Source organism: Branchiostoma lanceolatum, chromosome 2 (genome assembly GCF_035083965.1).
Source record: "Branchiostoma lanceolatum isolate klBraLanc5 chromosome 2, klBraLanc5.hap2, whole genome shotgun sequence".
NCBI lineage: Eukaryota > Metazoa > Chordata > Leptocardii > Amphioxiformes > Branchiostomatidae > Branchiostoma > Branchiostoma lanceolatum.
Window position 1 is genome coordinate 8310304 of NC_089723.1, and position 27908 is coordinate 8338211.

The 27908-nt window shown below is 44.3% G+C and overlaps 1 protein-coding gene across 2 annotated transcripts; it reads left to right on the plus strand.

Annotated features, from left to right (window-relative positions):
• Positions 1-370: 370 nt before the first annotated feature.
• Positions 371-27642, plus strand: LOC136427355 (phthioceranic/hydroxyphthioceranic acid synthase-like). 2 transcript variants are annotated; one of them, XR_010754406.1, is made up of 9 exons: positions 371-502; positions 1592-1689; positions 8767-8927; positions 10773-10976; positions 11632-11813; positions 14201-21434; positions 21837-22001; positions 22801-23305; positions 25450-27642. XR_010754406.1 is itself a non-coding variant. In XM_066416178.1 (8 exons), exons 1-8 carry the CDS (start codon positions 386-388, stop codon positions 22941-22943), a joined length of 8304 nt encoding a protein of 2767 aa, XP_066272275.1. In that variant the 5' UTR covers positions 371-385; the 3' UTR covers positions 22944-23391. The 2 variants fall into 2 exon arrangements, 1 of the variants encoding a protein (XP_066272275.1); XM_066416178.1 differs by lacking the exon at positions 25450-27642 and having other exon boundaries at positions 22801-23391.
• The last annotated feature ends 266 nt before the right edge of the window (positions 27643-27908 follow it).

The following is a 27908-nucleotide window of genomic DNA, read 5'->3' on the forward strand; positions in this document are numbered from 1 at the left end:
AAAGTCCTTTCCTTTGGCAGAATTGTTTTATTCGGTTGTTATAGCACATGGCCAGGCATTTTGGCACCATATACACCTCGGGGCGGGTCATTAACCCCTAATTAACGTAAATTACCCGCCTATTCTTCCGTGTATATGGTGTCACAAGGCCTGGCCTTCGCTCACTCGGTGGTTTTATTTAGTAGTTATAGCAAATGACCAGGCCTTATAACACCATGTACACCATGAGATAGGTGACAGGTCATTAACACTAGATTATTTCATTCCCAGTCGAAATTATATGAATGCTTTGATATCATTGATTGGCAGCCTTTATCCCTTTGAAAAACGTGACTGACAACATTTTTATCGCTCGTCTTGCTAGGTTGTCACCCGGACCGCCGACATGGCGTTTCCTGCAGAGGATTCGATCGCCATTGTTGGTCTGTGGTGCCGGTTTCCGCATGCCGACAGCCCGGACGACTTCTGGAAAGTCTTGATAAACGGGGAGGACTGTATGGAGGTATGACAGAACTTTTATTACCCTCGACGAGAAGATTATGTTTTGCACAGCGTTTGTATGTGTGTGTGTGTGTGTGTGTGTGTCCGTCTGTAAAAAGTGTAACTCAAGAATGCCTGGATGAATTGTCTTCATACTTGGTATGTGGGTACCCGGGTAGGTCTTCTTGAGACCTCGAAATTTTTAGATTTGGGGTTCCTTAGTGGCTTGCTACGGTACTGCAGCGAGAACGAAATCCCAATCATTCTGGATACTATGGTCATGATTCTTTTCAGTGGTAGATAGCTCTTGGGGGGAGAGTATGTTGTGTAGGTTTGGGTCCCCTAGCGGCTTTTTTAAACTGCAGGAGCCGACTTCGTTTTAAACTTTGAAAGGGAATAACTCAAGAAGGGGTTGACGGATCGCCATGATATTTGGTATATAGATAGCTTAAGTGATGATGGACAAGATCGTATACTTGTTATGCAAATCATTAGCTGATTTGTATAATTGATAAGGAAACGGTACGAATCCGCTGCACTCCATTTCAGGACTCTGAAACATGTGACATAGGTAACTGAGAAAGAGAGGTATATCGATAGATATCAACTATGCAAATGAATACCTAATTTGCATAACTAATGGAAAAATGCTATGACTCCATTTTGGTAAATGATGGGATTTCATTCTTGCAGCATTCGGTAGATAAGTAGATGTGAACATTATCAGACATAAGTCATGCCAATGAGGGCCTAATTTACATAATTTATGAGGAAATGCTACAATAGCCTTCATTGCCATGATATGAATCTCATACTATAAAAAAAATTGTAATATTTGGGTAGAGAAGATGATCAGCTGACATTGTTCATGCAAATGAGGTCCTTATTTGCATAATATATGGGAAACATTTGTGATATGCCACTCGAAAAGGCTAACATCAGTCGGCGAACGTATGGGGTCGTGGAGCTCTAGTATATATATAAATAAAATATCTATACACATACACACACATACACACGTATATATATGTATGTATATATAACTGGTAGTTCTAAGTGGTTCCCTCTGTTAATTCTAAGAACCTGATAATAAGAAGTTATTCTCCTTCAGGAGATCCCGCCTGACCGCTGGAGCCAGGACGCCTGGTACAGTCCAGACAAGAACACACCCGGGAAAATATTCGTGCAGAGGGCGGGATTCGTCCAAGGGTAGCTTTCTGATTTTAACTATGTAATCTTGGGTGTTTTGGGATCGACTTAACAAAGGTATTTGGACATTCAATTAGGAAACAGTTGACTAGTGTAAACCACTTACGTTCTGATGTTTGTACGAATGTAAGTATGTTTATGAGCATGCCACGTGTCTGTGTATGGGTATGTATGTGTGTGTGTGTGCTTAAGTAACTAGAGTTCCACGAACACATTATCTTCGCCAAATAATCAAGGCTCATTAAAGATAGTGATTAATATTTACATGCTTTAATATCACCCCCTGCAAATTTGATCATAAACCAGCCGAACACTAGCCGACCGTGCCGAACACCAGCCGACCCATTCCAGACCCTTAATTCGTCCAGAGCCGAATGTTTTTAAATTTTTAAACATTCGGCTGGCGCAGCCGAACACCAGCCGACTCAGCCGAACACCAGCCGACTCATCTGAACGCCAGCCGACCAAGCTCCCTAATCAATCCTAATCAATCCTAACTATGGTCGAGGGAGAGTCGGGAGGCCATGTTCGGCTATGTGTAATCAGGACTTCACTCGAGTCGGGTGAACATTTGCAGCATCCAGTATATTTGGCATAGTTCTGCGATGGAATAAGGAGAGACTTTCCGGCATCAATTATGACGGCAACATTATTTTAGACAATTAACATTCCGTGTATTGTAAAGGCAGAACTGCCCTGGGGCTCGGAGGGTAAGTGTCATTCCTATTTTCTTAATTTGTTTTTCATTGCAGTGGACTTTTGCTAACCCGATGTGTATCTTCATATGAAAGCAATGTTCTGAACATACCGGCTGGTGAAACGTCAGCATTTGCAACATCTTTAAGCTCATGTTATAAAGTTGCGTGGTGTTTAAAACCAAAATTCTTTTATTCTGTACTAGGGTGAGGGGGCAAGTTGTAGACATTCCACGCTGCCAAGTTTTTGGATCAGCAATGTCATGTGTCAGACACTGAGAGAAACAGTTCTAAGTCTTTTGATAACCAATAAATACAATACGTTTAGTTTCTCTTGGTCTAGAGTCTAGAAAAGAAACTTCAGTGAACAGACGTTAATACAATTTACATAGACATCATTCGACGAATCTTTACTTGTCTAACTGACAAGCATGATTGATCGGGTGCCATTACAGACGTCCATCATCCTGAGGCCAGGATTCCAATCATCAATCTTTATTCTGAAACCAACATTGCAGGCATGTCTGATGACACACCTGAATTACATTAGATTCTTACCATTTCAGAAGTACGCTAAAACATTCCAGTGGACCAGCTTTAAAAAAACACATCACAATATTCATATTTATGAGCTTATATACATTAAGAAGGTTACTTGAGACGAACGAGGACATACGAATTGTAGGTCCCTCAGAGTGGGAAGTTGTACATGTGTTGGAGTTTCCTGTCCCACAGATTATAGTCAGGCTTCTCTCTAGGTGGGAGGAAGACATTACAGGGGTGGGAGAGGTCTCTTAGTATCCTTTGCAGGGGTGGGAGGGGTCTCTTAGTATCCTTTGCAGGGGTGGGAGGGGTCTCTTAGTATCCTTTGCAGGGGTGGGAGGGGTCTCTTAGTATCCTTTGCAGGGGTGGGAGGGGTCTCTTAGTATCCTTTGCAGGGGTGGGAGAGGTCTCTTAGTATCCTTTGCAGGGGTGGGAGGGGTCTCTTAGTATCCTTTGCAGGGGTGGGAGGGGTCTCGTAGTATCCTTTGCAGGGGTGGGAGAGGTCTCTTAGTATCCTTTGCAGGGGTGGGAGGGGTCTCGTAGTATCCTTTGCAGGGGTGGGAGAGGTCTCTTAGTATCCTTTGCAGGGGTGGGAGGGGTCTCTTAGTATCCTTTGCAGGGGTGGGAGGGGTCTCTTAGTATCCTTTGCAGGGGTGGGAGAGGTCTCTTAGTATCCTTTGCAGGGGTGGGAGGGGTCTCTTAGTATCCTTTGCAGGGGTGGGAGGGGTCTCGTAGTATCCTTTGCAGGGGTGGGAGAGGTCTCTTAGTATCCTTTGCAGGGGTGGGAGGGGTCTCTTAGTATCCTTTGCAGGGGTGGGAGGGGTCTCTTAGTATCCTTTGCAGGGGTGGGAGAGGTCTCTTAGTATCCTTTGCAGGGGTGGGAGGGGTCTCTTAGTATCCTTTGCAGGGGTGGGAGGGGTCTCGTAGTATCCTTTGCAGGGGTGGGAGAGGTCTCTTAGTATCCTTTGCAGGGGTGGGAGGGGTCTCTTAGTATCCTTTGCAGGGGTGGGAGGGGTCTCGTAGTATCCTTTGCAGGGGTGGGAGAGGTCTCTTAGTATCCTTTGCAGGGGTGGGAGAGGTCTCTTAGTATCCTTTGCAGGGGTGGGAGGGGTCTCGTAGTATCCTTTGCAGGGGTGGGAGAGGTCTCTTAGTATCCTTTGCAGGGGTGGGAGGGGTCTCGTAGTATCCTTTGCAGGGGTGGGAGGGGTCTCTTAGTATCCTTTGCAGGGGTGGGAGGGGTCTCGTAGTATCCTTTGCAGGGGTGGGAGGGGTCTCTTAGTATCCTTTGCAGGGGTGGGAGGGGTCTCGTAGTATCCTTTGCAGGGGTGGGAGAGGTCTCTTAGTATCCTTTGCAGGGGTGGGAGGGGTCTCGTAGTATCCTTTGCAGGGGTGGGAGAGGTCTCTTAGTATCCTTTGCAGGGGTGGGAGGGGTCTCGTAGTATCCTTTGCAGGGGTGGGAGAGGTCTCTTAGTATCCTTTGCAGGGGTGGGAGGGGTCTCGTAGTATCCTTTGCAGGGGTGGGAGGGGTCTCTTAGTATCCTTTGCAGGGGTGGGAGGGGTCTCGTAGTATCCTTTGCAGGGGTGGGAGGGGTCTCTTAGTATCCTTTGCAGGGGTGGGAGGGGTCTCGTAGTATCCTTTGCAGGGGTGGGAGAGGTCTCTTAGTATCCTTTGCAGGGGTGGGAGGGGTCTCTTAGTATCCTTTGCAGGGGTGGGAGGGGTCTCTTAGTATCCTTTGCAGGGGTGGGAGAGGTCTCTTAGTATCCTTTGCAGGGGTGGGAGGGGTCTCTTAGTATCCTTTGCAGGGGTGGGAGGGGTCTCTTAGTATCCTTTGCAGGGGTGGGAGGGGTCTCTTAGTATCCTTTGAAGTTCTCTGCGTGATGCATCCCTTTTCCCTTGACTCAAGGGTTGGTAAGTGCTCATGAGGAACTCCAAATATCCTTAAACATATCCTCCTCTGTATTCTCTCCAACTCGTCTGTCAGACAAGGTGGAATACCTGCCCAAACAGGGGACCCATACTCGAACACAGTGCAATGAGCCCATAGTTATGGATAATTATGCCAAGCAGCAGTTACAGATGCTGGGGAAAATAGGGGAGGGAGAAATTCCATCTAATTGAAGTAGTTGTCTACTCATGTGATACAATCTCAATGTTGTGGGCGTGTGTTGTATCATTTTGCGATTGTATGCTGAAAACACTGCAAGTGACGGATTTGCGCGAACTCAAAAATAAGATCAGATAAGCTAAAGGAAAAAAATACACCGACAGCTTTGTGGCAAAACCTAAATCAAGAGTTATTCTCAGATGAATGTCTACAACTTGGGCTCCTAGTGCCTCGACAAAAGTATATGGCTTTTAAATACCCCGCAACTTTACTTGTAACATAAGCTAAAAGATCATTAAAACGCTGATGTCTTCTAAGATGTGTTCATTACATTGCCTTTCATGTGAACGTACAAATCAGGTTTACAAACGTCCACCGCACATGAAAACAAATTAAGAAAATATGAATATCACCTACTCAGCCCAGCCGCAAGATTCTGCCTTTACAGTACATAGAATGTTAAATGTATACTCCTAAAGGGTTTCTGATCATTTATCCTTGTCCCTGAAAGTTTCCCCTTAAATGTTTCCCATGTAGAAAATACTAACTTTGGAATCTTCCTGCAGCCCGTGCACAGGTAACCTAGGATTTGTACCCGAGGGAGTAAAGTATTGAAAATCATCGCATCTGTTTGTTAAAAACCAGTTAACATTTTGTTGTTGCCGGTAAATACGACAAACGAGACAATTCGAGATGTCAGACTTCACCCCCCGAACGCAGGTTAGCAACACACACACATACACAAATACACACAGGTGAACCAAACAACACTGAACTCCAACGAATCGTCAGTCATCAGGTTGGTTAGTTTCTTAATTTGGTTTTCACGTACGGTGGACTTAAGTCAACCTGAAGTTTTGACCAATCAGGTTAACAGAAGTCACTGGCACTGCAACGAAAAACAAACTAAGAAAATAGGAAGAACGCCTATCCACCAAGCCCCAAGGCAGTTCTATCTTTACAATAGACGGAATGTTAATTGTGTAAATGTTGCCGTCATAATTGCTGCCGTTATCAATCTCCTTATTTCAGCCCACACCTGTCTCCAGCAGAGCGCTTTTGACCAGGTGCTTCACACGTTGATCCGATCCCACCGCCGTTGATAGAAAGTAAATCTAACTTAAGCCCCTGTCACACTTGTGCGTGTGGCCGTTGCGTGTGAGTTGCGCGTTGACATTTTTTTCCGTGCGCCGCCGTGCGCACAATACGCATACCACACGCATCTCGGTCGATTTGTGTAAGTTTTATGTACGCGTCCATACGCACAATATGGCCCAGTAGGTATGATAGTTTAGTGAAATTACGCTAATACGCAAGTTATTCGTTATGTATAGTTTTCGATTGTTTTGATGAGTGTGCGAGGTACATCTAACATGTGAATAACGAAATGTGAGTCACACATTCGTCAAAACAATCGAAAAATTCCACAACTGTTGTGCGTACGGCTGCGTTTTGTATTTTGTCTGTGCGCGGCTCACACGCGGCGTTTGTGCGCTCAAGTGTGACAGGGCCCTATGGGAGAACTGGGTACCAGTCATGACATCGCATGTCATAATATTTTGTCGAGGGAAAGAATCCCTCATGCAATGTCTACCAACGACAAGGCTTATTATGGAGAGTGATTAAATTTACATTTACATCACCCCCCCGCAAATTTGATCATGCACCATACCATTTGGAAGTTATGATGGGGCGAATGAGTCCAGTCTAGATAAGGTTAAAAATCAGTTGGTGGTACAGGACTAGTATATGTGTAGAGTGTACTGATATATGTTATAACTGGTCATGAAAAAATGTATGTTGATATTATATGGGCCACAAAGGTTCAATATTGCAGTGTTGCAAGTTGAAAGTGATGATGAAATGGTACAGTAAATATATATGAATAGAATAAATCTTAATTCCATATCATACACATTTTGAAAGACATAATACATGTGACTTTTCCGCACCTAGCAGTGGTGCAGTTTTGGTGCAGTGTACTCTCCAAGCAGAGAAGTGGGTCTGGCTGGTTTTTGACGTGTTTTTAGGTGTTTTTGTCAGGCTTTTTATTTTGTCCCCTTTTCGTTAGGTCGCCAACCATATGTTGAACAAAAAGACCTAAACTGAACACGTTAAATACCGGCTGGACCGGCTGAACTTGACCTCCGCTTCTACAACATCTAAACATCTGCAAAAAATCATGAAGATCCATCAACGTTTCCGTCACTTTTTTTGCCTACATACAAACACACAAATTTCAAAGTCCTGTGCAGTACTGTTGAAAAACGCAAGGTGAACCATTTTCAAACTTGACCTTCCTTTGCACAACCACTTCACACCTACCAAAAATCATAAAGATTCGTTGAAGCTTTCTTGAGTTATGCTCCTGACATACATATAGACCCACGCAACAGATTTTTCAACCAAAAACATAATCTTCTCCGAGTACAAGTACTCGGCGAAGATAATTACATAGTATATAACTGAGCGGGGTGTCTATGTATGTATTTGTGCACGCATGTTTTTGCATGTGTGTGTGTGTGTGTGTGTGTGTGTGTGTGTGTGTGTGTGTGTGTGCGTGCGTGCGTGTACATGTGTGTGTTTGTGCGCATATGATAGAGCGTTTATGTACGTGTCTGTATGTGTGATGGCGCACATGTGTATTTATATGTGCGTGATTGTGTGCTTGTGCGTTTGTATAAGCGTGTGTGTATGTGCTCGTGTATGTGTGTGTGTGTGAGCTTGTATGTTTGCCCGTATGTGCGTTCATATGTATGTGTGTGTGTGTGTGTGTGTGTGTGTGTGTGTGTGTGTGTGTGTGTGTGTGTGTGTGTGTGTGCGTGTGTGTGTGTGTGTGTGTGTGTGTGTGTGTGTGTGCAAGAATATGTGCGGGTGAGAGATGCACGCATGTGTATGCATGTGTGTGCTTGTGTATTTATATGTGTGTTATATGTGTACTTGTTGATTAGACAGTAGGGGTGATTTGGGTAGAAAAGACCATCATCTAGAATTAGATTGTTAATTTCAATTTTCTTGCTTCGTCATAAGCATTAATGCAATACAGGGCTGCCAATTGACAGTGCCCAATTATCCCTGACATCACACAGTGATCCTGTGTTGAAGTGATTTGATTGGATGTTTCCGTAATTAACTTTGTCGAAAGCCAGGGGTAATGCCATACGTGAGCTCGGGATGGGTGTGTGTCAAAAGCAAGGAGGATTTTTAGCAGGTGTCATTGGTGTAAGTTAATTATTTTCTGTTTGCCTTCAATATGTGCCAACATGCAGAAATATGAATTGATACGCAAAATAACACATTTCGTAATAGTTAATGACAGGAACCACACGTTGTATGATACATGAAATGTATAACAGTTTTTGTCATTATGAAATGACCGATTACAAACTTTACAGATACAAGGATATTTGGAGTTTCTTTTTTCACAACCAGGAATCTTACCTGCTAACGTTTCGGTGTCTATCAGACACCTTCTTCAGGGCTTCTGACCGGATTGCTGCTTCTCGCCGCCATAAGAGAACGCAATCCCAAACGTGGCTGAGCTTGTATCCCCCCTCGTCTCGGTTCATCACTGGCTACCTATAGCGGCGGGAAGCAGTACTCCAGTCAGAAGCTCTGAAGAAGGTGTCTGACAGACACCGAAACGTTAGCAGGTGAGATTCCTGGTTGTGAAAAAAGAAACTCCAAATATCCTGTTTTACCAACCTGATGAAATTATTTTCGGAAATTTACAGATACAAGTTGTTCGATCCTAGCCTGTTCGGATTGAGGGACGAGGAGGCATCACGGATGGATCCCCAGCAGCGCTTTATGTTGGAGTGTTCGTACAAGGCGTTTGAAAATGCCGGCATCACAATGGAAGAACTGCATGGCAGCGACACCGGTGTCTTTGTTGGTCAGTATAAACTATTACATTGTAACGTAACATGACCAGTTTACGTCCGATTTATTCAAAACGTTATTTATCCTAAAACCGCGCGGACAGAGCCAAATGTTTAACCCATGGGTAGAAATATTAGCTCTTCTAACAAGAAAATGCATGGTCTGTAAGTTTTTCTCCGCCTGTTTAACGCTGTGCGAGCATGTATTTATACTGGGGTATATGGTGAAGAATTGTGCTAGGCTTACCCTTTATCGTCCACCTCAGTATTTTCCCTTCAAGCGCTATGCTGGAAGAACATAGACCGGGAAAAAATGCACAGTATCTGTCGAAAGTAGTCTACAGACAAATGGCAGTAAAGTCACTATGTTTGTCCCTCCGCTTGCCCGACGCGATGGAAGAAAACAATTTTTGTATTGTGAATTTCCCCGAAATCAGCAGCACGTGGTGTTCACGTGATAAACGCATGGCCATGATGTTATGCCGTACAAAAATGTATCATCTGAGCGGGGGTCGCTAGGTTGTATCAAACCTACCTAAAACTGGCAAGAGTTTCAAACCTCGAATCACCATGGATAGTCTGCATATCAAAGAAAGGTTTAACGTCAGCTACTTTTAAAAGATACTAGCTATCGTGTAAGTTAGAAAAACATGATAAAAATACGCGGTGTCGAATTACATATGAAATGCGTCATGCATGACGCTTCCGTGCAACTTCTTGTTACTGGTTCAGGAGTTTATTCTGTTATGTCGCTGGACGTAAATCCTTTTAAATGTTTTGTATAAAAGAGAGAGATGGCCGAGGATCATACTTATGACGTTCTTTGTTTCTCATGAGAACAGGCTTTGGCCTAATACACCACGACATGTGGACATGACCCAATCTGGACGTAAACTACTCCTGCACGTAAATAGGTCATGTTACGTTAGATGGTTCTTGAATATGGTTTTCCCTCTTCTTACTAACCTGTGACTATCAACTCACACAGTTTGTCCTTGTTTATGACTTCTTACTGTAATTCGTAAATATTAGCAAATTCGGACGCAACGTAATGTCTACATACAGGTGTTAAGATGACGTGATGACGAAACTGTTGTAAGTAAGCTTTCCCCTGGATTTTACTTCTATTGAGTGAAGAAGAAAAACGTTCCTTTTAACTAGGGGGAGGTACTATTTAACAAAAGTGCAGTTTTTGCTGAAATACGCACTTAGAAATATGTGGGCAATCTATCTGAATATGAAAATGTGAAAATTTTGTCATCTTTTTAATATTAACCCCCTATACATACCCCCTGAAGTTTGTACCATGAATATGCACTAAACTAGTATAAAGGTATGCTAGCAAACTAAATCAAGGCCTTAAGATATAAGTACCTTGTGGTAAGAAGACATTACAGTAAATATCTGAACCCAAAATCTTTTCTCCACACAGATATAGGCTATTCCAAAACCAGCCCATTGCAAAAATAGACTAGTCCCATTAGAACCTGTGCAAACTTCAAGGTGTATGACAGGCGGAGGGAGGGGTGGTAGAGTCCAATGATTGCCAAATTTTGTGATTTCTGTGGTTAGATAGACCATATCCATATTTTGAAATGCGTTTTTTACAAAGTTCAAATTATTCTCTTCTCCGCAAGCTCCGAAGAGAACTAAGTTTCCCGTCTATTTCACAAATAACATACACACAATTAGGGTAGTAAGCTCACCGTCACGAAGGAAGGAGAAGCCACGAATGGGTTCGCAGGGGTAGGAACGAAGGGTCAAAGGGCAACAGGGGAGGAATCATTAGGGTCAGGATAGGAGTCGTGTCATTTGTCTGCTCAGCCGACGGGCAACGTGACATCCCCCTATTTCAATAGGCTTAATGAGCACTGAATATCAGACGGATGGTGACATAGACCTGACACAAACGACCAGCCACTCGATCACCGGGACAGCCTCCTCTCTGGTGGCGGCACGGGTCTCCTACACCTTCAACCTGACCGGCCCGGCCCTCACGGTGGACACCGCCTGCTCGTCAGGACTGTACGCCGTGCATCTCGGGTGCCAAGCTATCAATACAGGTACGCACCTTTTCACTTGTTACAAGGTAAGCTTATCGGATATAGGAGATTCTTTATACACAACCAGGTATTGTTCTCACCTGCTAACGTTTCGATGTCTATCAGACACCTTCTTCAGAGCTTCTGACTGGAGTACTGCTTCTCACCGCTATAAGTAGCCGATGTAGGTGGCGGTCTGGATAAGGAAGAGAACACCGGTGATGAACCGAGACGAAGGGGGATACAAACTTAGCCACGTTTGGGACAGTGTTCTCACCGAAAAAGCGCCACCTACATGGGCTACTTATAGCGGTGAGAAGCAGTCAGAAGCTCTGAAGGTGTCTGATAGACATCGAAACGTGTTGGCCTAACGGTTAGGGTGTTTGGCGCAAACCCTGGAGGCACTGGGTTACAAAACTCTGCATGCCACTAATGATGAGCGTTTGGGAAAGGCACTTTAAACGACATTGCTCACTCTACCCAGGTGCAAAATGGGTACCTGACTTCGGTTGGGGAGGTAAAAGGCGGCTACATGAGAAGGATGGGCTCCGCCCTCCAATAACGTGGATAACAACCCATTGCCCCTACGGCCCCAAAAAGGTTATGGTAATATATGTACTTACTTTACCCATGGAACGAGAAAGAAGTGTCGCCTTATGCACTTGAATCATTTCAGGAGACTGCTCCATGGCTGTCTGTGGGGGGGTGAGTTTCATCCTCCGGCCGAACATGTTCGTGTCTCTGTGCCGAGCGGGCATGGCTTCTCCCGACGGACGGTGCAAACCCTTCTCGGCGGCGGCTGACGGCTACGCCCGCGGGGAGGGATGTGGGGTCGTCGTGCTGAAAAAGCTCAGCAAGGTAAGGAAATAAGTTACAAGCACCAACATTAGATTGTATATTAGTTCAAAACTCAACATTTGCTAGCAGATACTGTACATATATTTTCCTTCATGTGTTTTCTGATATAATTCCCGGGCAACTTAGCGCTACCAGTTATCGTCCACTTTCAGTTATGTCCACATGTCGAGGTGTATTATTCTAAACCCAGTTCTCATGAGCAATAAAGAACAGCATTATCGTCAGTTATGACCCCCTTTTATTCAAAGTAATGAATCAGGTTCACGTCTAGCGACATAACAAAATAGACTCCTGAACCAGTAACACCAGGTTAGCTGGAAGCGTCATGCATTACTTATTTCATAAGTTATTCGACACTGCGTACTTCATCATGTTTTTCTAACTCACACGATGGCTAGCATCTTTCAAAAGTAGCTGACGTTAAACATTTCTTTTTATTCAAACTATCTATGGTGAATCACCATAGATAGTTTGAATAAAAAGAAATGTTTAACGTCAGCTACTTTGAATAAAAGGGGGATAATGCTGTTATCTATTGCTCGTGAGAACTGGGTTTAGCACAATACACCTCGACATGTGGACATGACCCAAAGTGGACGATAACTGGTAACTCTTTCTAGTCTTAGGAAGCTTTTATACCACCCACCGAACCCATCATCTAGGCTACATTTTCGCACGTCATGCGTTTATCACGTGAACTTCACGTGCCGCTCAGCGTTGTTGAAATTAACTGCGTAACATTATCAATTCTCGTAAAGTAAGCGGTGGGAGAAACATAGTGACTTTACTATCATTTGTCTGTAGACGACTTTGGACAATTTATGTGCATTTTTTAAATCTACGTTCTTCAAGTAGAGCACTAGAAAGAACGATAATGGGTAACCCTAGTACAATTCTTCATCCTAGACCTCAGTATAAATACATGCTAGTATGGCGTTAAACAGGCGAATACTGCAGTTAAATCTAACAGACTATGCATTTTTTTCTCTTTGGAAGAGCTGATATTTCCTCCAATGGGTTAAGTATTTGGCTCTGTACGCGCGGTTTTATGATAAATGAGGATTGGACGATAATTGGTAGCGCTACGTTAACATTAACAATTCTCGATTTGAAATGTAACAAATTTCAAGATAATCTAAGTCCAAAACATCTATAAGTAATGTGTTCCACACATTGTATACGGCATTAGACTTAACTACCAATTTTCAGCTTTAATGCTTTTAATGAAATGAAAGAGAAGCTCTTGATAAACAATTTGTTGGTGAAACTGACAAAAACTTTAAACATAACCAATAATAGACTATTCTACAACTTAAGCGCAATTATGTTTGTGCTTCACGTAGTGCCATTCAATATGCCACAGAAGCCTCAAATGTATATTGTTCAAAACATTTTTTAAAGAAAAATGCTTTATCATAAGTAACTGCAAATGTCGTAGCAGGTACAATTGAGGCAACGCTTTGTACGAGACTGCTGGCCAATTACACTGTACAAATTTGTCACAATCTACGCGTAGATTCCATGTAACGTAACATGACCAATTAACGTCCGATTTATTCAAAACGTTATTTATCATAAAACCGTGCGGACAGAGCCAAATGTTAAACCAAATGTTTTGTATAAAAGAGTTAGATGGCTAAGGATCATACTTATGACGTTCTTTGTTTCTCATGAGAACAAGCTTTGACATAATACACCCCGACATGTGGACATGACCCAAACTGGACGTAAACTACTCCTGCACGTAAATAGGTTACTAGTATGTTACGTTAGCCCATCGCCTCCTCCCCTAAAAAGAAAAAAAAATGAATGACTTAACAGCTTAGACAAATGACCCGCTCTATTTTCATGACAAAGTCCGCGTCATATTGCTCAAACAGGGCGACTCCCTTTAGAAATAACTTGAACGACAGGTGTATATTCCAGGACAAGTAACATCAGAGAAGACGTTTCGTTGGTAGATATAATCAGCACCATTTCTCGTTGAGTGAAAGATCAAGTGCTCTTTTGTTATGCCCTCTGGAACGCCCTTTCGCTGAAACAAAGAACTGCACTTACTTACAAGACCTTTATGAATGGCAATAACGGAGGCAATTGATATCTGTACTGTATGTAACATGGCTTTTATGATTGATTGGTTATTAATGTTACTGTGTAATTAGTCGTAGTTTGTGTTTTTATATGTGAAATCAGGGGTACCTGAAAAACAGGCTTCACAGTCTGAGTGTAATTGCCTTGTATAAATGAAATAAATAAAATGGACGTTATCATCAGCAAAGCAGCCGCGATAGCTAAATATAAGGAGTGCAGAGTCATCGGTATATGATGACAACTAACTAACAGCTCCTTCGTCGACAAAGCTTCTTTCAATATGTGCATTCCTCTAGGCTCTAGAAAACAACGATCGCATCTGGGGCGTTATTCACACGGGAGTGAACCAGGACGGCCGCACCACCATACCCATCACTGCCCCATCACAGTCACAGCAAGAGAAATTACTCCGCAACATCTTCGAACACTACAAGTTCGACCCTCACCACATTGACTTCATCGAAGCACATGGAACAGGCACACCGGTCGGGGATCCAGTGGAAGCCAACAGTCTGGGCAACGTCATAGGCAAGGCCAGAAAGGCTGACGACGGCCCCGTTCTCTTAGGGTCTGTCAAGGGCAATATCGGCCACCTGGAGTCCGCCGCAGGGCTGGCCGGACTCATCAAGGTTTTGTTGATGATGAAGCACAAAAAGATCGTGCCCAACGTGCACTTCGACAGACCGAACCCAAACATCGACTTTGATAATCTACGGCTGTACGTACCAACAGAGGTACTGGATTGGACACTGCGGGGGAAGGACAGAAGATTAGCCTGCGTAAACTCTTTTGGGTTTGGAGGATCAAATTCCCATGCCCTCGTCGAGCATTTCCCTCAATACGATGACGACTCTCCAGACAACACTAACAAAGAACAAGGAAAGATGCACATTGTAGCCGTATCTGCAAGGAAAAGGGAATCTTTGAGGCTATCAGTGGAGGATCTGATCACATACTTGGAGCAAAACCCTGACACATCTATTGAAAGGCTCGCCTACACATCAACAGTGAGGAGAACACACCACAATTTCAGGATAGCGGTGTCAGGTGGCTCTGTTGAGGACATAAAGCGATCTTTAGAGAATGCTGTGGCCGGTATAGGGGGATTAGTACGCACCAGGACAATCAGACGGAAGAGTGGTCGTGGGGATGGCTCCGAGCCTGACAAACGTGTCATTTTTGTCTTCGGCGGACAAGGAACGCTGTGGGAGGGCGTGTGTCTAGACCTGATGGACAAAGAGCCTGTATTCAAGAAAAAGCTGACTGAAGTCGATGGCCTGCTTCGCCCATACGTTGAGTGGTCTCTACTTGACAAGTTGTCAAATAAAGAAGAGTTTCACGTCCCTATTGTAGCACAAGCCATTATTTTCGCCACACAGGTTGCGCTGTTCGCCCTTTGGCAGTCGTGGGGCATCACACCAGATACCATTCTGGGTCATTCAGTGGGCGAAGTGGCTGCAGCGCATTGTTCAGGCTCCCTGTCACTACCGGAGGCCGTACGTGTCATCTACCACAGGGGTCGTTTGCAAAATGAGGTCACCGGCGGGAAGATGTTGGTTGTCGGAAATCTCCCAGTGAAGAAGGTGCTAGACATGTGTAGCAACGTCTCAGGGAAAGTTGGCCTGGCCGCCGAAAACAGTGCCTCGTCCTGCACACTGTCGGGTGATGATGATGCAGTAGATGAGCTGCATGCAATTCTGAGAAAGACAAACGAAAACGAGATGACGGGCCAGCTGTTTTTGAGAGAGCTGGACGTGCAAGCAGCCTACCATAGCCACCATATGGAGCCCATTCGCGAGGAATTAGAATTGGTTCTGAGAGATCTACGTGGACAGCCGCCTTCTATAGAGACGTACTCAACAGTTACGGGGAAGAGAGCGACGAGGACGGACTTTGTGACCGGCGAGTACTGGGAGAGAAACGTCAGGCAGCCGGTCATGTTCAGAAGTGCAATGTCAGAAGCCCTACATCGTGAAAAACAAAACATCGTTGTGGAAGTCGGACCCAAAGCTGCTCTTAGGAGCAACATCAAGCAAATTGCATCTGAGGTGATGTTGACCTACGTGGCGTCCATCAAGCCAAACCAAGAGCATCCATCTATCCTTCGTAGTCTTTGCGATTTGTATCAAGCCGGCTTAATGCCGACCTGGGACGCTTTCTTCGCTAAAGGAATGTACACTCCAACAGATGTACCGCGTTACCAGTTTGACCGAAAACCACTGTGGTTCGAAACAGAGAAAGCTCTAGCTCGGCGCCAAGGCCGTGACCTCGGCAGCGGCTTCACTCACCCGTTCTTAGCACATGTATCTGCAAGTCCTCCGTTGTACAAGTGCTCCATAAGCAAGCAGAGGAGCCCTTACTTGTATGATCATGTGTTCGACGACACTGTTGTTGTTCCCGGCGCCCACTACTTTGAACTAGGATTAGCAGCGTGCATACAAGTCATAACACCCCGGCAACCAGTATCAAACTGTAGCACAAGGGTGGAGTACCTTACGCCAGTTACCGTGGGTGCTCAGGGAGGAACGATTGATATAAGCATAGCCCTCGAACACGACGAAGACTTACGACAAGTCCATTTCGAGGAGAGGACGGAGCGAGCGCTTCATGCGAGAGGCACAGTGACCTACGGTCAAGAGAAGCAACAGACCATCGGTAGTTTGGACGTGGATGATGTACGGCATCGCTGCAATAACACCATAAGCCACGATGACCTGTACAGCAAGATAGAAACAACAGGTTTCTACTACGGACCGACGCTCAGCCGACTGCATGAATGTCGGTACGGAGATGGACCTGGTGGGAAGGAGGCCATTGCCCTCATAGATGTTCATGACATAGTGGCAAACAAGATGCACAGCTGCTGTATCCATCCTGCTATACATGACTGTTTGCTGCAGGTACACTTTCTACTAGGAATGGACACCGCACAAAAAGCAGCAGGTCGTCGAGGGAGCTTTCTCCCAGTTTCTATTGAAAGTGTTGTGGTCGCCAAACCTCCCGAACAACAGATGTGGGTATATGCCAAACAAAGCAGACGAACTGCTGAAACCATGACATCAAACGGGGTGATCGTTGGAATGGATGGGCAGGTTATACTTGAGCTGAGAGGACTGACCTTCAGGGCCTGGAGAGAAGGAAGCCCGAGTAGTTTTGAGGATATGATCTACACCACAGGATGGACAGGCCATCCATCTGACTGGAAGGGGAAGATTGGGCCTGAGCTGATCACCAAAACGTGTCAACTCAAGTGTCTCGTCCTTGAGGATGAGTGTGGCATCATGGATCATATCAAGCCGCTAGTCAGCTCCGAATCCGTCTTCATTCCTCTTCGGGACATCAAGGGGATTGATTACGTGAATGACGAACAGGCACTGCAAAAGATGCTTCGAGCTAGCAATGTCAACCTAGCAGACGTTGATGTTGTTCTTCATTGCTGTGGCGTTAGTCTATTAGAGGCACAGACGACAGACACGGAATCTCTGGATGCACGTATTCAACTGGCCTGCGCAAGTCTTAGGCAGCTTATCAAGATGGCTATAGCCAATGGAGAGACGGTTCCTCTGAAAATCGTTACTCGCAACGTCCAGTTTTCAATGTGGCAGGAGATGCCCTGGTCACTCTTGAACGACAAGAGCTCCGTCAGTCTGATAGACTTAGCCGGGACACCTTTATGGGGCCTGGTCCGTTGCGCCATCAGAGAGGCTGCCTACCCATCCTTACAGCTCGTTGAGTTGTCGACAGGAGATCACCGGGAAGCTCATACGCTTCTGCATGAACTAGTTGCTGGAGAGTTGAAGAGTTACACCGAGATAATGTTTGTACAAAGTTCAAAATACTTCTTGGAGATCCAGTCCTCTACATTGCATGCTGAAACAGCAATCCATCGCACCAATCGTGGGGAAGTTGGGTGCAGACTGAAGATCCAAACAACGGACACAATGAAGCCCTTCAAACTCCACGCCGTATACGAAGGCAATCTTGAACAAACGCTTGCTGGAGCTGACAACAGTGTTATTGTAAACGTCCAACAGTTCCATGTGCATCCGGAGAGCTTGTATCCAGTAACGCGGGAATCGGAAGACGGAATAGTGGTGCACTGGTCAGCTAATAACAATCAGGACTGGGACCTACTTGGTTTGGACTTCGTAGGAACAGTGACCAAGGCACCCGAGAAGTGCAAACTACGAGTCGGAGATCTTGTTGTTGGCATCTACCCCGCTGTGGCTTCATCGATGGTGTCCCTCCCCGCGTCAGTAGTTCACAAGCTGGCAGACCTGCCAGTTTTGCGTGACACACCTTGTCTATCGTATTTTGTATTAGCATGGGAGGTTTTGGTGAACCAACTACACATCAAGCCAAAGCAGCGGATTGTTGTGATAGATGGGCAAACGGAATCAGTCAAGACAAAAGTGATTGCAGCCGTAGCTAGTGCATTACGAGCAACCTGCGAAATGATGACATCGACAGATGGACACACAGGAACAATGGAGAAAGCGTACGATGTTGGAATCGTCGTTGGAAGCCGAAAGCTATCGAGATCTCAGCTAGCAGGTGTGATTGCTACCGACGGACGCGTAGTGTACATTTGTGGGCAGATGTCAGATAAAGAACGCAGCGGAACGAAGTCCCTGTGGATCAGATCAGACGTAATGCTCATGGAGATAAACACAGGTGCAGTGTTTCAAGAGGCAAACCTGAAGGTCGCCATGCCGAAAGTGTTCAAGTGGCTTTCTCACAGCCTGCCCCAGCACACCAGGATAACCTTGCCAGTCACCAACGCGCACCTTCTTCCGTCCCTTTTGCACAAAGGGGAGGCCGAGAATGACGGAAATGTCGCCGACGAGTCACTGCATGTCGTACGTCTTGATGGACCAGATCTCCCTGTTATCTGTACAAGGCAGACACTCTTCCGGAAAGATGCGTCCTACATTATTGTCGGTGGTCTCACCGGTTTGGGGTTCCTCACCGTCAGATTCCTTGCTGAGAGAGGTGCCGGCCACATAGCAATCATGTCCAGGAGTCACCCCAAACAGGACGTCGCTGCAGAGCTCAAGGCTTTAGAAGACACGCTCGGAACAAAAATCTTATGTCTGCAATCCGACGTCTCGTCTTATGACAGCGTCAAGTGCGCACTTGCCGAGCTTCAAACCTCACTTCCCAACATTCCATTGAAGGGTATTTTTCACAGTGCTGTTGTTATTAGTGATGGCATTCTGATCAATCAGGACCACGCTCAGTTCCAGAGGGGCATGGGTGCCAAAGTGTCAGGGACCTGGAACTTGCATCTTGCCACACGACATCTCAATCTGGACTATTTTGTCGGTTTCTCTTCTGTTTCATCCGTTCTGGGTAATGGCGGACAAACAAGCTATGGGGCTGCAAACGCTGTCCTAGATGGCATTGTGCATCTGCGTCGCCAGCTGGGACTAAGCGGCCAGGTTATCAACTGGGGTGCTTTGCAGCTCGGCTTGTTGGAAAGAGACACAAAAGTTGCCAAGTTTCTGGAGCAGAGGGGAATTCTTCAAATTGACAAGGACAGTATCTGCAAGAGCTTAGAGACTTGCCTGGTCGCCAACCCTGCACAGATTTTAGTGGTGCATCTTGATCGACCAAAGTTTAGACAGTTTTTACAGGGCCTCCCTGACTTCAAGAGGCTTGAATCGGTTCTAGGAGGACCCGCGGAGTCATACCCAGACGACGACGCTCTGGTGACAAGTGTTACTGTCGGCAACTTGAGTAAGATGGACAAACGAGCTCAGCAAAAGTCGCTCGGGGACTTCACACGTCTCATCTTTGTCAAGCTTTTAGGCGCAGAGGACGAGACTGTAAACATGTACACATCAGTTGTCAATGTGGGAATGGACTCACAACTGGCACTCAACGCTCAAAGCATATTCAAGAAACAGCTGAATGTGGACGTACCAGTTGTCGTCTTGCTAAGTCAAGAGTCCACGGTTCAGTCGATCAGCGACGTAGTCTACAACCAGCTCAAGGAGACGATAACAGAAAGTGGTCCCATCGCGCCACCAAGACGACATAGAAACCGGCCTACGAAATTTCGATCAAAGCGGATGATATCATTTAACGACCAGGATGGACATCAGGAAATACTTCCAACGGAGGATGTCTTAAAGTCTGTTGGTCACCTCCATAAGCTCTTTGAGAAGCAAGTCTTCAGGACGCCTTCACACACGGCTATCATTACAAGTAACAGCATTATCAGCTATAGTCAGCTGAATCAATCGGTGCAGCATCTGGCCACTGCACTTGTAGAATTGAAACATGGAGGTCGAAACGCACAAGTGATGAACACGGGCGGTTTTAGTGGAATGTCTATGTCTGCTGTTTCGATGACCTTGATCGCAGCTATGCGGTTCAAGTCCACCCTGAAGGGCAGTCACGAGAACGTTGGTGTCTGTCTGTCCTCTTCTGAAGAAGCACCCTGCGTCATCCTTGCAATCTGGAAAGCCGGCTACACTTTCGTTCCTCTTTGTCTTCAAGAGGAAGCAGAACAGCTACAGCAGTTTGTCCGAAGTTGTGACCTACAAGTCATCGTTGTGGATCAAGAAACAAGGTCCAATCTATTGACAAAGCTTGGATCCTTCAGCGGCCATATTGTCACTGTACCTTTGGTACAAACCGGTATGGACGGGAACAAGTGCACGACTTCGCCACTAATGCCAGCACGGAAAGCATTTGTCATGAGAGACACTCACTCCAACAAGCAAGGCACTGTGTCCGGCAACCATGTCGGCTTGCTCAACCGTCTAACGTGGATGTGGGACAATCTACCTGTCCGAGCAAATGACGTAGGTTGTCTTACATCACCACTCACGTCAATAGAAGCGTTGTACGAAATGTTCATGTCCCTTCTGGTCGGTTCTCCTCTGCTCATCCTTCCTGAGTCCACAGTCAATGACCCAGTGAAGTTACTGTCCGCCCTGGAGAGGCACCGAGTCACCCGGGTGGGAGGGATCCGCGGTGAAGTGTGGGATGACATCTTACACCAGGTGCAGTCTCAGTCTGGTCACGACCTTCACCTGACTCATCTGCTCCAACCAGTACCGGCGGCTGATGAAAGCTTAGCCTCTCGTCTAAAAATGGTTCTACCTGACACCCAACTGACTGTGATGCTCAGTAGCCTCCATGCATACTCGGCTGTGTTGTACACACAAGACCCGCAAGAGAACAATCCAAACGATGACAATATTCCGAGTTTAGCTCTAGTTCACAAGACAGCTGCGCACGTATTGGATGAGCAGGGGAGGTGCCTAGGACCCAACCAAGTAGGCGAGCTGTTTATCTCGGCACCGGGGCTGCTGAACACAGATAGAGTTGTGACGGACCAGGATGGGGGGGCGGGGACTGGTGACGATGTGGTCGGCACAGGGCTGCAGGCGTGGTGGAGAGAGGACGGGACGATCCAGCTGCAGGGGGAGTCAGAGCTAACCAATAAGGCACCATCTGGCGGACAGGAATCCGTCATTCAGGCAGACCACGAGCGGTGCATGATGGACATGAAAAGAGGTAGGTATAATCACTAAAAAAACTAAGTTAAACTAGATAAAAGAACTAAATCATCAGTTCCTAGTTAGAACCCACTAAAGCATTGATATATCCAAACCCTCATATACATGTTGTACATAAACGTTTGGGACCGCCCCCCTAACAAACACTGACTTAAACTAAACTAAAAAGTACGTTATTTGTACGTGTCGTTGTTGATGTCTTACAAAACATTGTCGATTCTGTCATGGCGACATGGAGACCGTAAAATGTATCCTGTGAAGAATGGAAAAGAAACACCTGTATAACTGTCCATATAAGTAGCTACAGCTTCACTGTACTGGTGGATATTGTCTTTTACAGTAGGAAAATGGTCCCCATGTACATAAATAACCACATTTTCTGCATTCTTTTCTTGCACAGGGGCGTCATTCATAAAGAAGACCGCGAAGAATGCTGAACACAAGCGGTTTGTGCGCCTGCATCTTGACCCCTCCAACCCAACACATGCCGCTATTTCCTGGGGACCATCCAAGCAGCTGCAGACGGGATCACTGCCTGTTCGAGAAATAACCGGAACCCACACAGGTAAGGCCCCCCTCTCACTGGATCCGCGGCAGGCTGGCGGCGTCGCTGCGTCCTAAACTGGATTTTGTAACCCTTGATTTTATAATGGGAACATCCTTCAGAGTGTACAAGTATGACCAAAAAAACAACAAAACACTAAAAGCTCAAAAAGATTCGTTTTTTGTCGATGACATTCGTTGAGTGCTTTGTCAAATCGATCGGCCGCAGCAATGCCGCCAGCGTGCCGCGGGTCCAGAGAGAGGGGGGGGGCTTAAGGCATGGGGACCCTTCATCATCTGATCATCCTACGTTAACTAATCCTCGCACACCAGGCCACAGGTACATGTAACTCATACTATATGAGAAAAGCTACATACTGTGAAATGGGTGAGGGTACGTTTGTTTGTTTGTGCCTTTTTTTATTCTCGAAAAAAGCTCTAATCGGCCATCTTGGCCGCTTTTCATAGAGGTCGAGATGAGGGCATGTCAAGGGGTCAACATAACAATAAATAACTAAAGCTTGGTCAACCAAGGTGACTCAAAATTATATCAATAATACAAAGAATAGATAAATAATAAATAAACAATAATAAAAAATAATAGTTCGTCAAGTCATTATGTCCATAACCGTTCGATAAGGGTCAGTTACTGTGGCGATAGTCTTTTGAAGGTTATCTTTTGACGTTTACTAATATGTTCCTTTAAAGATAATCATGATTTCCAGAATTATTAGTATGTGGGGGGGGGGCATGCACATGCCTTAGCTTGTTGTACAATTACGACGCCGATGCTCCTAACGCTACGCATTTTGCTACCACAGTGGAGTCTACCTTAGTTGTGTCCACCGCCAAGAGAACGTACTACTTTAAGACTACTGATGTGGAGAAATTAGAGCTGTGGACAGACGGGCTGCAGCATCTCCAAGCAATGATGCTGGTAGACACGGGTCCCCAGAAAGTGTGATATGGAACGAAATGGAACGAAATGGAACGAAATGGAACAAAATGGAACGAAATGGAACAAAATGGAACTGCACCTGAACTCAACTAACTGGTTAAGCACAAAGGGTGGAGAGGGTTGTGATTTCAAGGACTTGACTAATCAAACATTCACGAATATGTTTTGTCTAAAAGATGTATTCACACATACGAAAACGACATTCTTTCATTCAGGGAATAACTAGTTACCTCCGTTAAAATGAAGGTATTCTTTTCAAAGTATCTGAGTGTCTATCTGTCTGTTCTGTTTGTGTTTCAGGATATTTTTGCCAGCAATAGTAATAAGTAAGGAGCTCTGGATGGATTATGGTGATGGTATATTGTTAGGTCTTACGAAGACGATGCTCAAGGTTGATTTTAGACATTTTGTTGTAAGAAGCAAGAAGCTATAGATAGATTATGGTGATGGTATATTGTTACCTTCGCGACGAAATTTTTCGTCGAGTAGGTTATTTTTATGAATGTCTGTGTGTCTGTTAGTGAACAGGATAAGTCGAGAACGCCTGGATGGTTTGTTGTCGTATTTGGTGTGTCCGTGTGTATGTGGGAAATCTCAAGATGATTAGATTTTGGGCGAAGTACTTTGCATAATTAACGAGAAAAGTGTAAAAATGTGTTCAATTGTATGCTCTTACTATGCGTTCTGGTTGCGACGTGTGGGCTGTGTTGTTTCAGGGGATATTGATAGAAGTTGGTCATGAGGGGTCATGAGGGGTCATGAGGCAGGCAGGAAACGTCAGTTACTGCCAGGGACAAATTGGCTATCAGCCAGCTGTAGGGCAGATACAAGAGATAGACTTGCACATAGGCAGTAATGCTTTAAAGCACTAAAACAAGGGCTCAGAAAAGGATTCACCTTAATTGCAAGCCCCCAAAATTCTTATGCACCAGAAAGCCACATCTGTCTACTTTAGAATCATGCCAAGAAAATAGACAGTTGACCAGCTCGTTCTCTCGTAACAGCTGACAGACGAAAACAATCGTCAACTTTGACCTACTCCCAGTCTGGAAGAGTCCACTCGGAGCATGTGAAACCAAACCACAAAGATATCTCCTTTAATACACCAATTAAAAGACTGAAACATACAAATTTTGATCAAACTGGGAAAGCTTAGACCCTACCCGTTCCTTCTAGCCCAAAAGAATCCAAAATTGACCAAAATTTTCAAGAAAAAAAGGGGGTTTCAAAAGTTTAGTGTGAGGACCCAATTTTTGCATGCCACTGCGCAACTCAACAGTGACGTCAGCCCTGTATTCATGGGTGTGGAATGTGGTTGAGGGAGACAAAAGTTGGATATACACGGCCTTATATGAGTAAGAACAGTCATTAATGCAGTGCCACAGCATGGGAATACCGAGCATGTCTGTGTGTCTGTTAGTGAACACGATAAGTCGAGAATTCTTGGAAGGATTGTCTTGGTATTTGGTATGTTGGTAGGTCTCGATAAAACCTGAAAATGATTAGATTCTGGGCCCCCTAGCGGCTTGTAACGGTACTGCAGCCGAACTTCCTGTTATGATATCTCGTGTTGTGGACATGCTATGGAACTGATTTTTGAGTGGTAGATAGCTCGTTGGGCAGAGAGTAAGTGGTATAGGTTTGGGCCCCCTAGCAACTTTTTTGGAACTGCAGGGGCAGGTTTTCCTTCAGACTTTGAAAGGGAATAACTCAAGAAGGGCTTGATGGAAGGTCATGATTTTTTGCATGTACATAGCTTGAGCGATGATGTACATGATTGGATACTTATTATGCAAATCAGTAACTAATTTGCATAATTAATGAGGAAAGTTTATACATCCATCAATTTCCGTGATAGGACTCGCAAACATGTGACATATGTAACTGAGGAAGAGAGAAATATTAATAGATATCAGCTATGCAAATGAGAACCTCATTTACATAATTAATGAGAAAATACTATAACTCGAGATGGGCTTGATGGATGGTCATGATTTTTGGTATGTAGATAGCTTACGTGATGCTTTGTATGATTGGATGATAATTATGCAAATCAGATTATAATTAATGAGGCAATTTTAAAAACCTGCTGTGTTCCATGATATGACTATTCAAATATGTGACATTTGTAACTGAGGAAGAGAGGAATGTCAATAGATAGAAATTATGCAAATGTAGGCCTAATTTGCATAATTCACGAGAAACTACTATCATTCCATACTAGTAAATAACGGCAATTTCATACTTGTTGCATTTAGAAGTTGTGTGAATGTGAACACCATTGAATCAAATTATGCTAATAAGGATCTTATTTGCATTATTGATGATAAATGTTAGCATAACCTTCTTTGTTAAGCTCATAATCATGACAAGGAGGTTTGGACAACTTATGCTATTTGGGTGAGGAGGATCAACTGGTATGATTTTTGATTGATGAAAAACACTCCTAATACGTCAGTCATAAAGGTCAAAATCATTTGGCGAAGGTATGAGGTCGTAGAACTCTTGTTAGGTCTTACGAAGACGATGCTCAAGGTTGATTTTAGACACTTTGTTGTAAGAAGCAAGAAGCTATGGATGGATTATGGTGATGGTATATTGTTAGGTCTTACGAAGACGATGCTCAAGGTTGATTTTAGACACTTTCTTGTAAGAAGCAAGAAGCTATGGATAGATTATGGTGATGGTATATTGTTAGGTCTTACGAAGACGATGCTCGAGGTTGATTTTAGACACTTTGTTGTAAGAAGCAAGAAGCTATGGATGGATTATGGTGATGGTATATTGTTAGGTCTTACGAAGACGATGCTCAAGGTTGATTTTAGACACTTTGTTGTAAGAAGCAAGAAGCTATGGATGAACTATGGTGATGGTATATTGTTAGGCCTTACGAAGACGATGCTCGAGGTTGATTTTAGACACTTTGTTGTAAGAAGCAAGAAGCTATGGATGGATTATGGTGATGGTATATTGTTAGGTCTTACGAAGACGATGCTCAAGGTTGATTTTAGACACTTTGTTGTAAGAAGCAAGAAGCTATGGATGGATTATGGTGATGGTATATTGTTAGGTCTTACGAAGACGATGCTCAAGGTTGATTTTAGACACTTTGATGTAAGAAGCAAGAAGCTATGGATAGATTATGGTGATGGTATATTGTTAGGTCTTACGAAGACGATGCTCGAGGTTGATTTTAGACACTTTGTTGTAAGAAGCAAGAAGCTATGGATGGATTATAGTGATGGTATATTGTTAGGTCTTACGAAGACGATGCTCAAGGTTGATTTTAGACACTTTGTGTTGTAAGAAGCAAGAAGCTATGGATAGATTATGGTGATGGTATATTGTTAGGTCTTACGAAGACGATGCTCAAGGTTGATTTTAGACACTTTGTGTTGTAAGAAGCAAGAAGCTATGGATGGATTATGGTGATGGTATATTGTTAGGTCTTACGAAGACGATGCTCAAGGTTGATTTTAGACACTTTGTGTTGTAAGAAGCAAGAAGCTATGGATGGATTATGGTGATGGTATATTGTTAGGTCATACGAAGACGATGCTCAAGGTTGATTTTAGACACTTTGTGTTGTAAGAAGCAAGAAGCTATGGATGGATTATGGTGATGGTATATTGTTAGGTCATACGAAGACGGTGCTCAAGGTTGATTTTAGACACTTTGTGTTGTAAGAAGCAAGAAGCTATGGATGGATTATGGTGATGGTATATTGTTAGGTCTTACGAAGACGATGCTCAAAGTTGATTTTGGACACTTTGTTGACTTTGTTTGGCACTGCATGCAGCAAAACCTCAATTTTCTGTATGTTTTATCCAAGCCGTGGTGTTTATCTTTTTTGGTGACAAATGAATTTCAATGTAAAGAATAAAAGGTGTGACATAGGTTTGGGCCCCTGGCGGTGTGTTCTGGAACATTTACTAATTAGGGAGACCTTTGTTTAAGTCTAGGTCTTTGAAAGTGAATAACTGAAGAAAGGAACGAAGGATTTAGGGCAAAGGAAAGTACACAATGAGATACAAATTATGCTGATTTTCATAATTAATGAGAAACTTACCAGTGTGTTCCATGTGTATATTGTCATGGGTATGCTATAGTCTGGACTTTTGAGTGGCTGATAGCGTTTGACGTCATGAAGGGGTATTGCAGCCCCCCCCCCCCCCCCCCAGCAGTTGATTTTGCATGGGCCTCTTTCGTTATAAGAGGATAGCTGAAGAAAGTAAGGAAAGATACCCTTGATTCTGGACATGCGGTGGCTTAGACAAAGATGTGTACATATAGATGCAAAGCATGCAAATTATTACCTATTTTGCATAAAACGTTGTTATTTTAGTGATTTCTTCTCTAGGATAATAATATGTCGTTGTGTTTGTTAATTTTGGTGCATATCCGTCGTTTTCAGCAGATTGGTATGATGTGAGTGGGGAGGTTGAATTTGCCGGAGTGGGTAGTTGATAGAAGAGGCTGTCAATTCACGGGGAGGTATTGTTTTTGGTCTGTCTAATTGTCTGTCGTTCCGCAATTTGCTATATATGTTAGTTGCATTTAGCGCTGTAATGCAGGGATTGTGTTTAGGCTTGATTTAGTTTGGTTCTGGGATTTTTGTAAGGAATCAATGTGGTAAACAATTTGTATTAGATTGTCTAGAATTTGTTGAAATTTTGATGAAACGTTATAACTTATTTTTGGTTGATATTGTTTTTTTGTCATTTGTATTCGCCACTGAACAGTCACTGTTCTTTTTAGTTATTTATGTTCTCTTCATTCTGTTGATATGGACTTCTCATATAAATTTGTCTACTTTAGTTCTGTTTAAGTTCAATATTTTTTGGCGACGCCTCTGGGGCGGAGCCGTTTGCATAGTGCTGGGATCAAAGTTGAAAGAATTCTAAATATTCCACGCACGCATTCCCCAGGGAATTGGTTTTTGACAATACCTTGCGGGAACGGTCTTTGCGC

Bases quoted from the DNA above. Each gene is read 5' to 3' on its own strand.
- LOC136427355 (XM_066416178.1), top strand. From the start codon at position 386: ATGGCGTTTCCTGCAGAGGATTCGATCGCCATTGTTGGTCTGTGGTGC. The intron at 503-1,591 runs GTATGACAGAAC...ATTCTCCTTCAG, and splicing joins ACGGGGAGGACTGTATGGAG to GAGATCCCGCCTGACCGCTG. The intron at 8,928-10,772 runs GTCAGTATAAAC...CTATTTCAATAG, and splicing joins CGACACCGGTGTCTTTGTTG to GCTTAATGAGCACTGAATAT.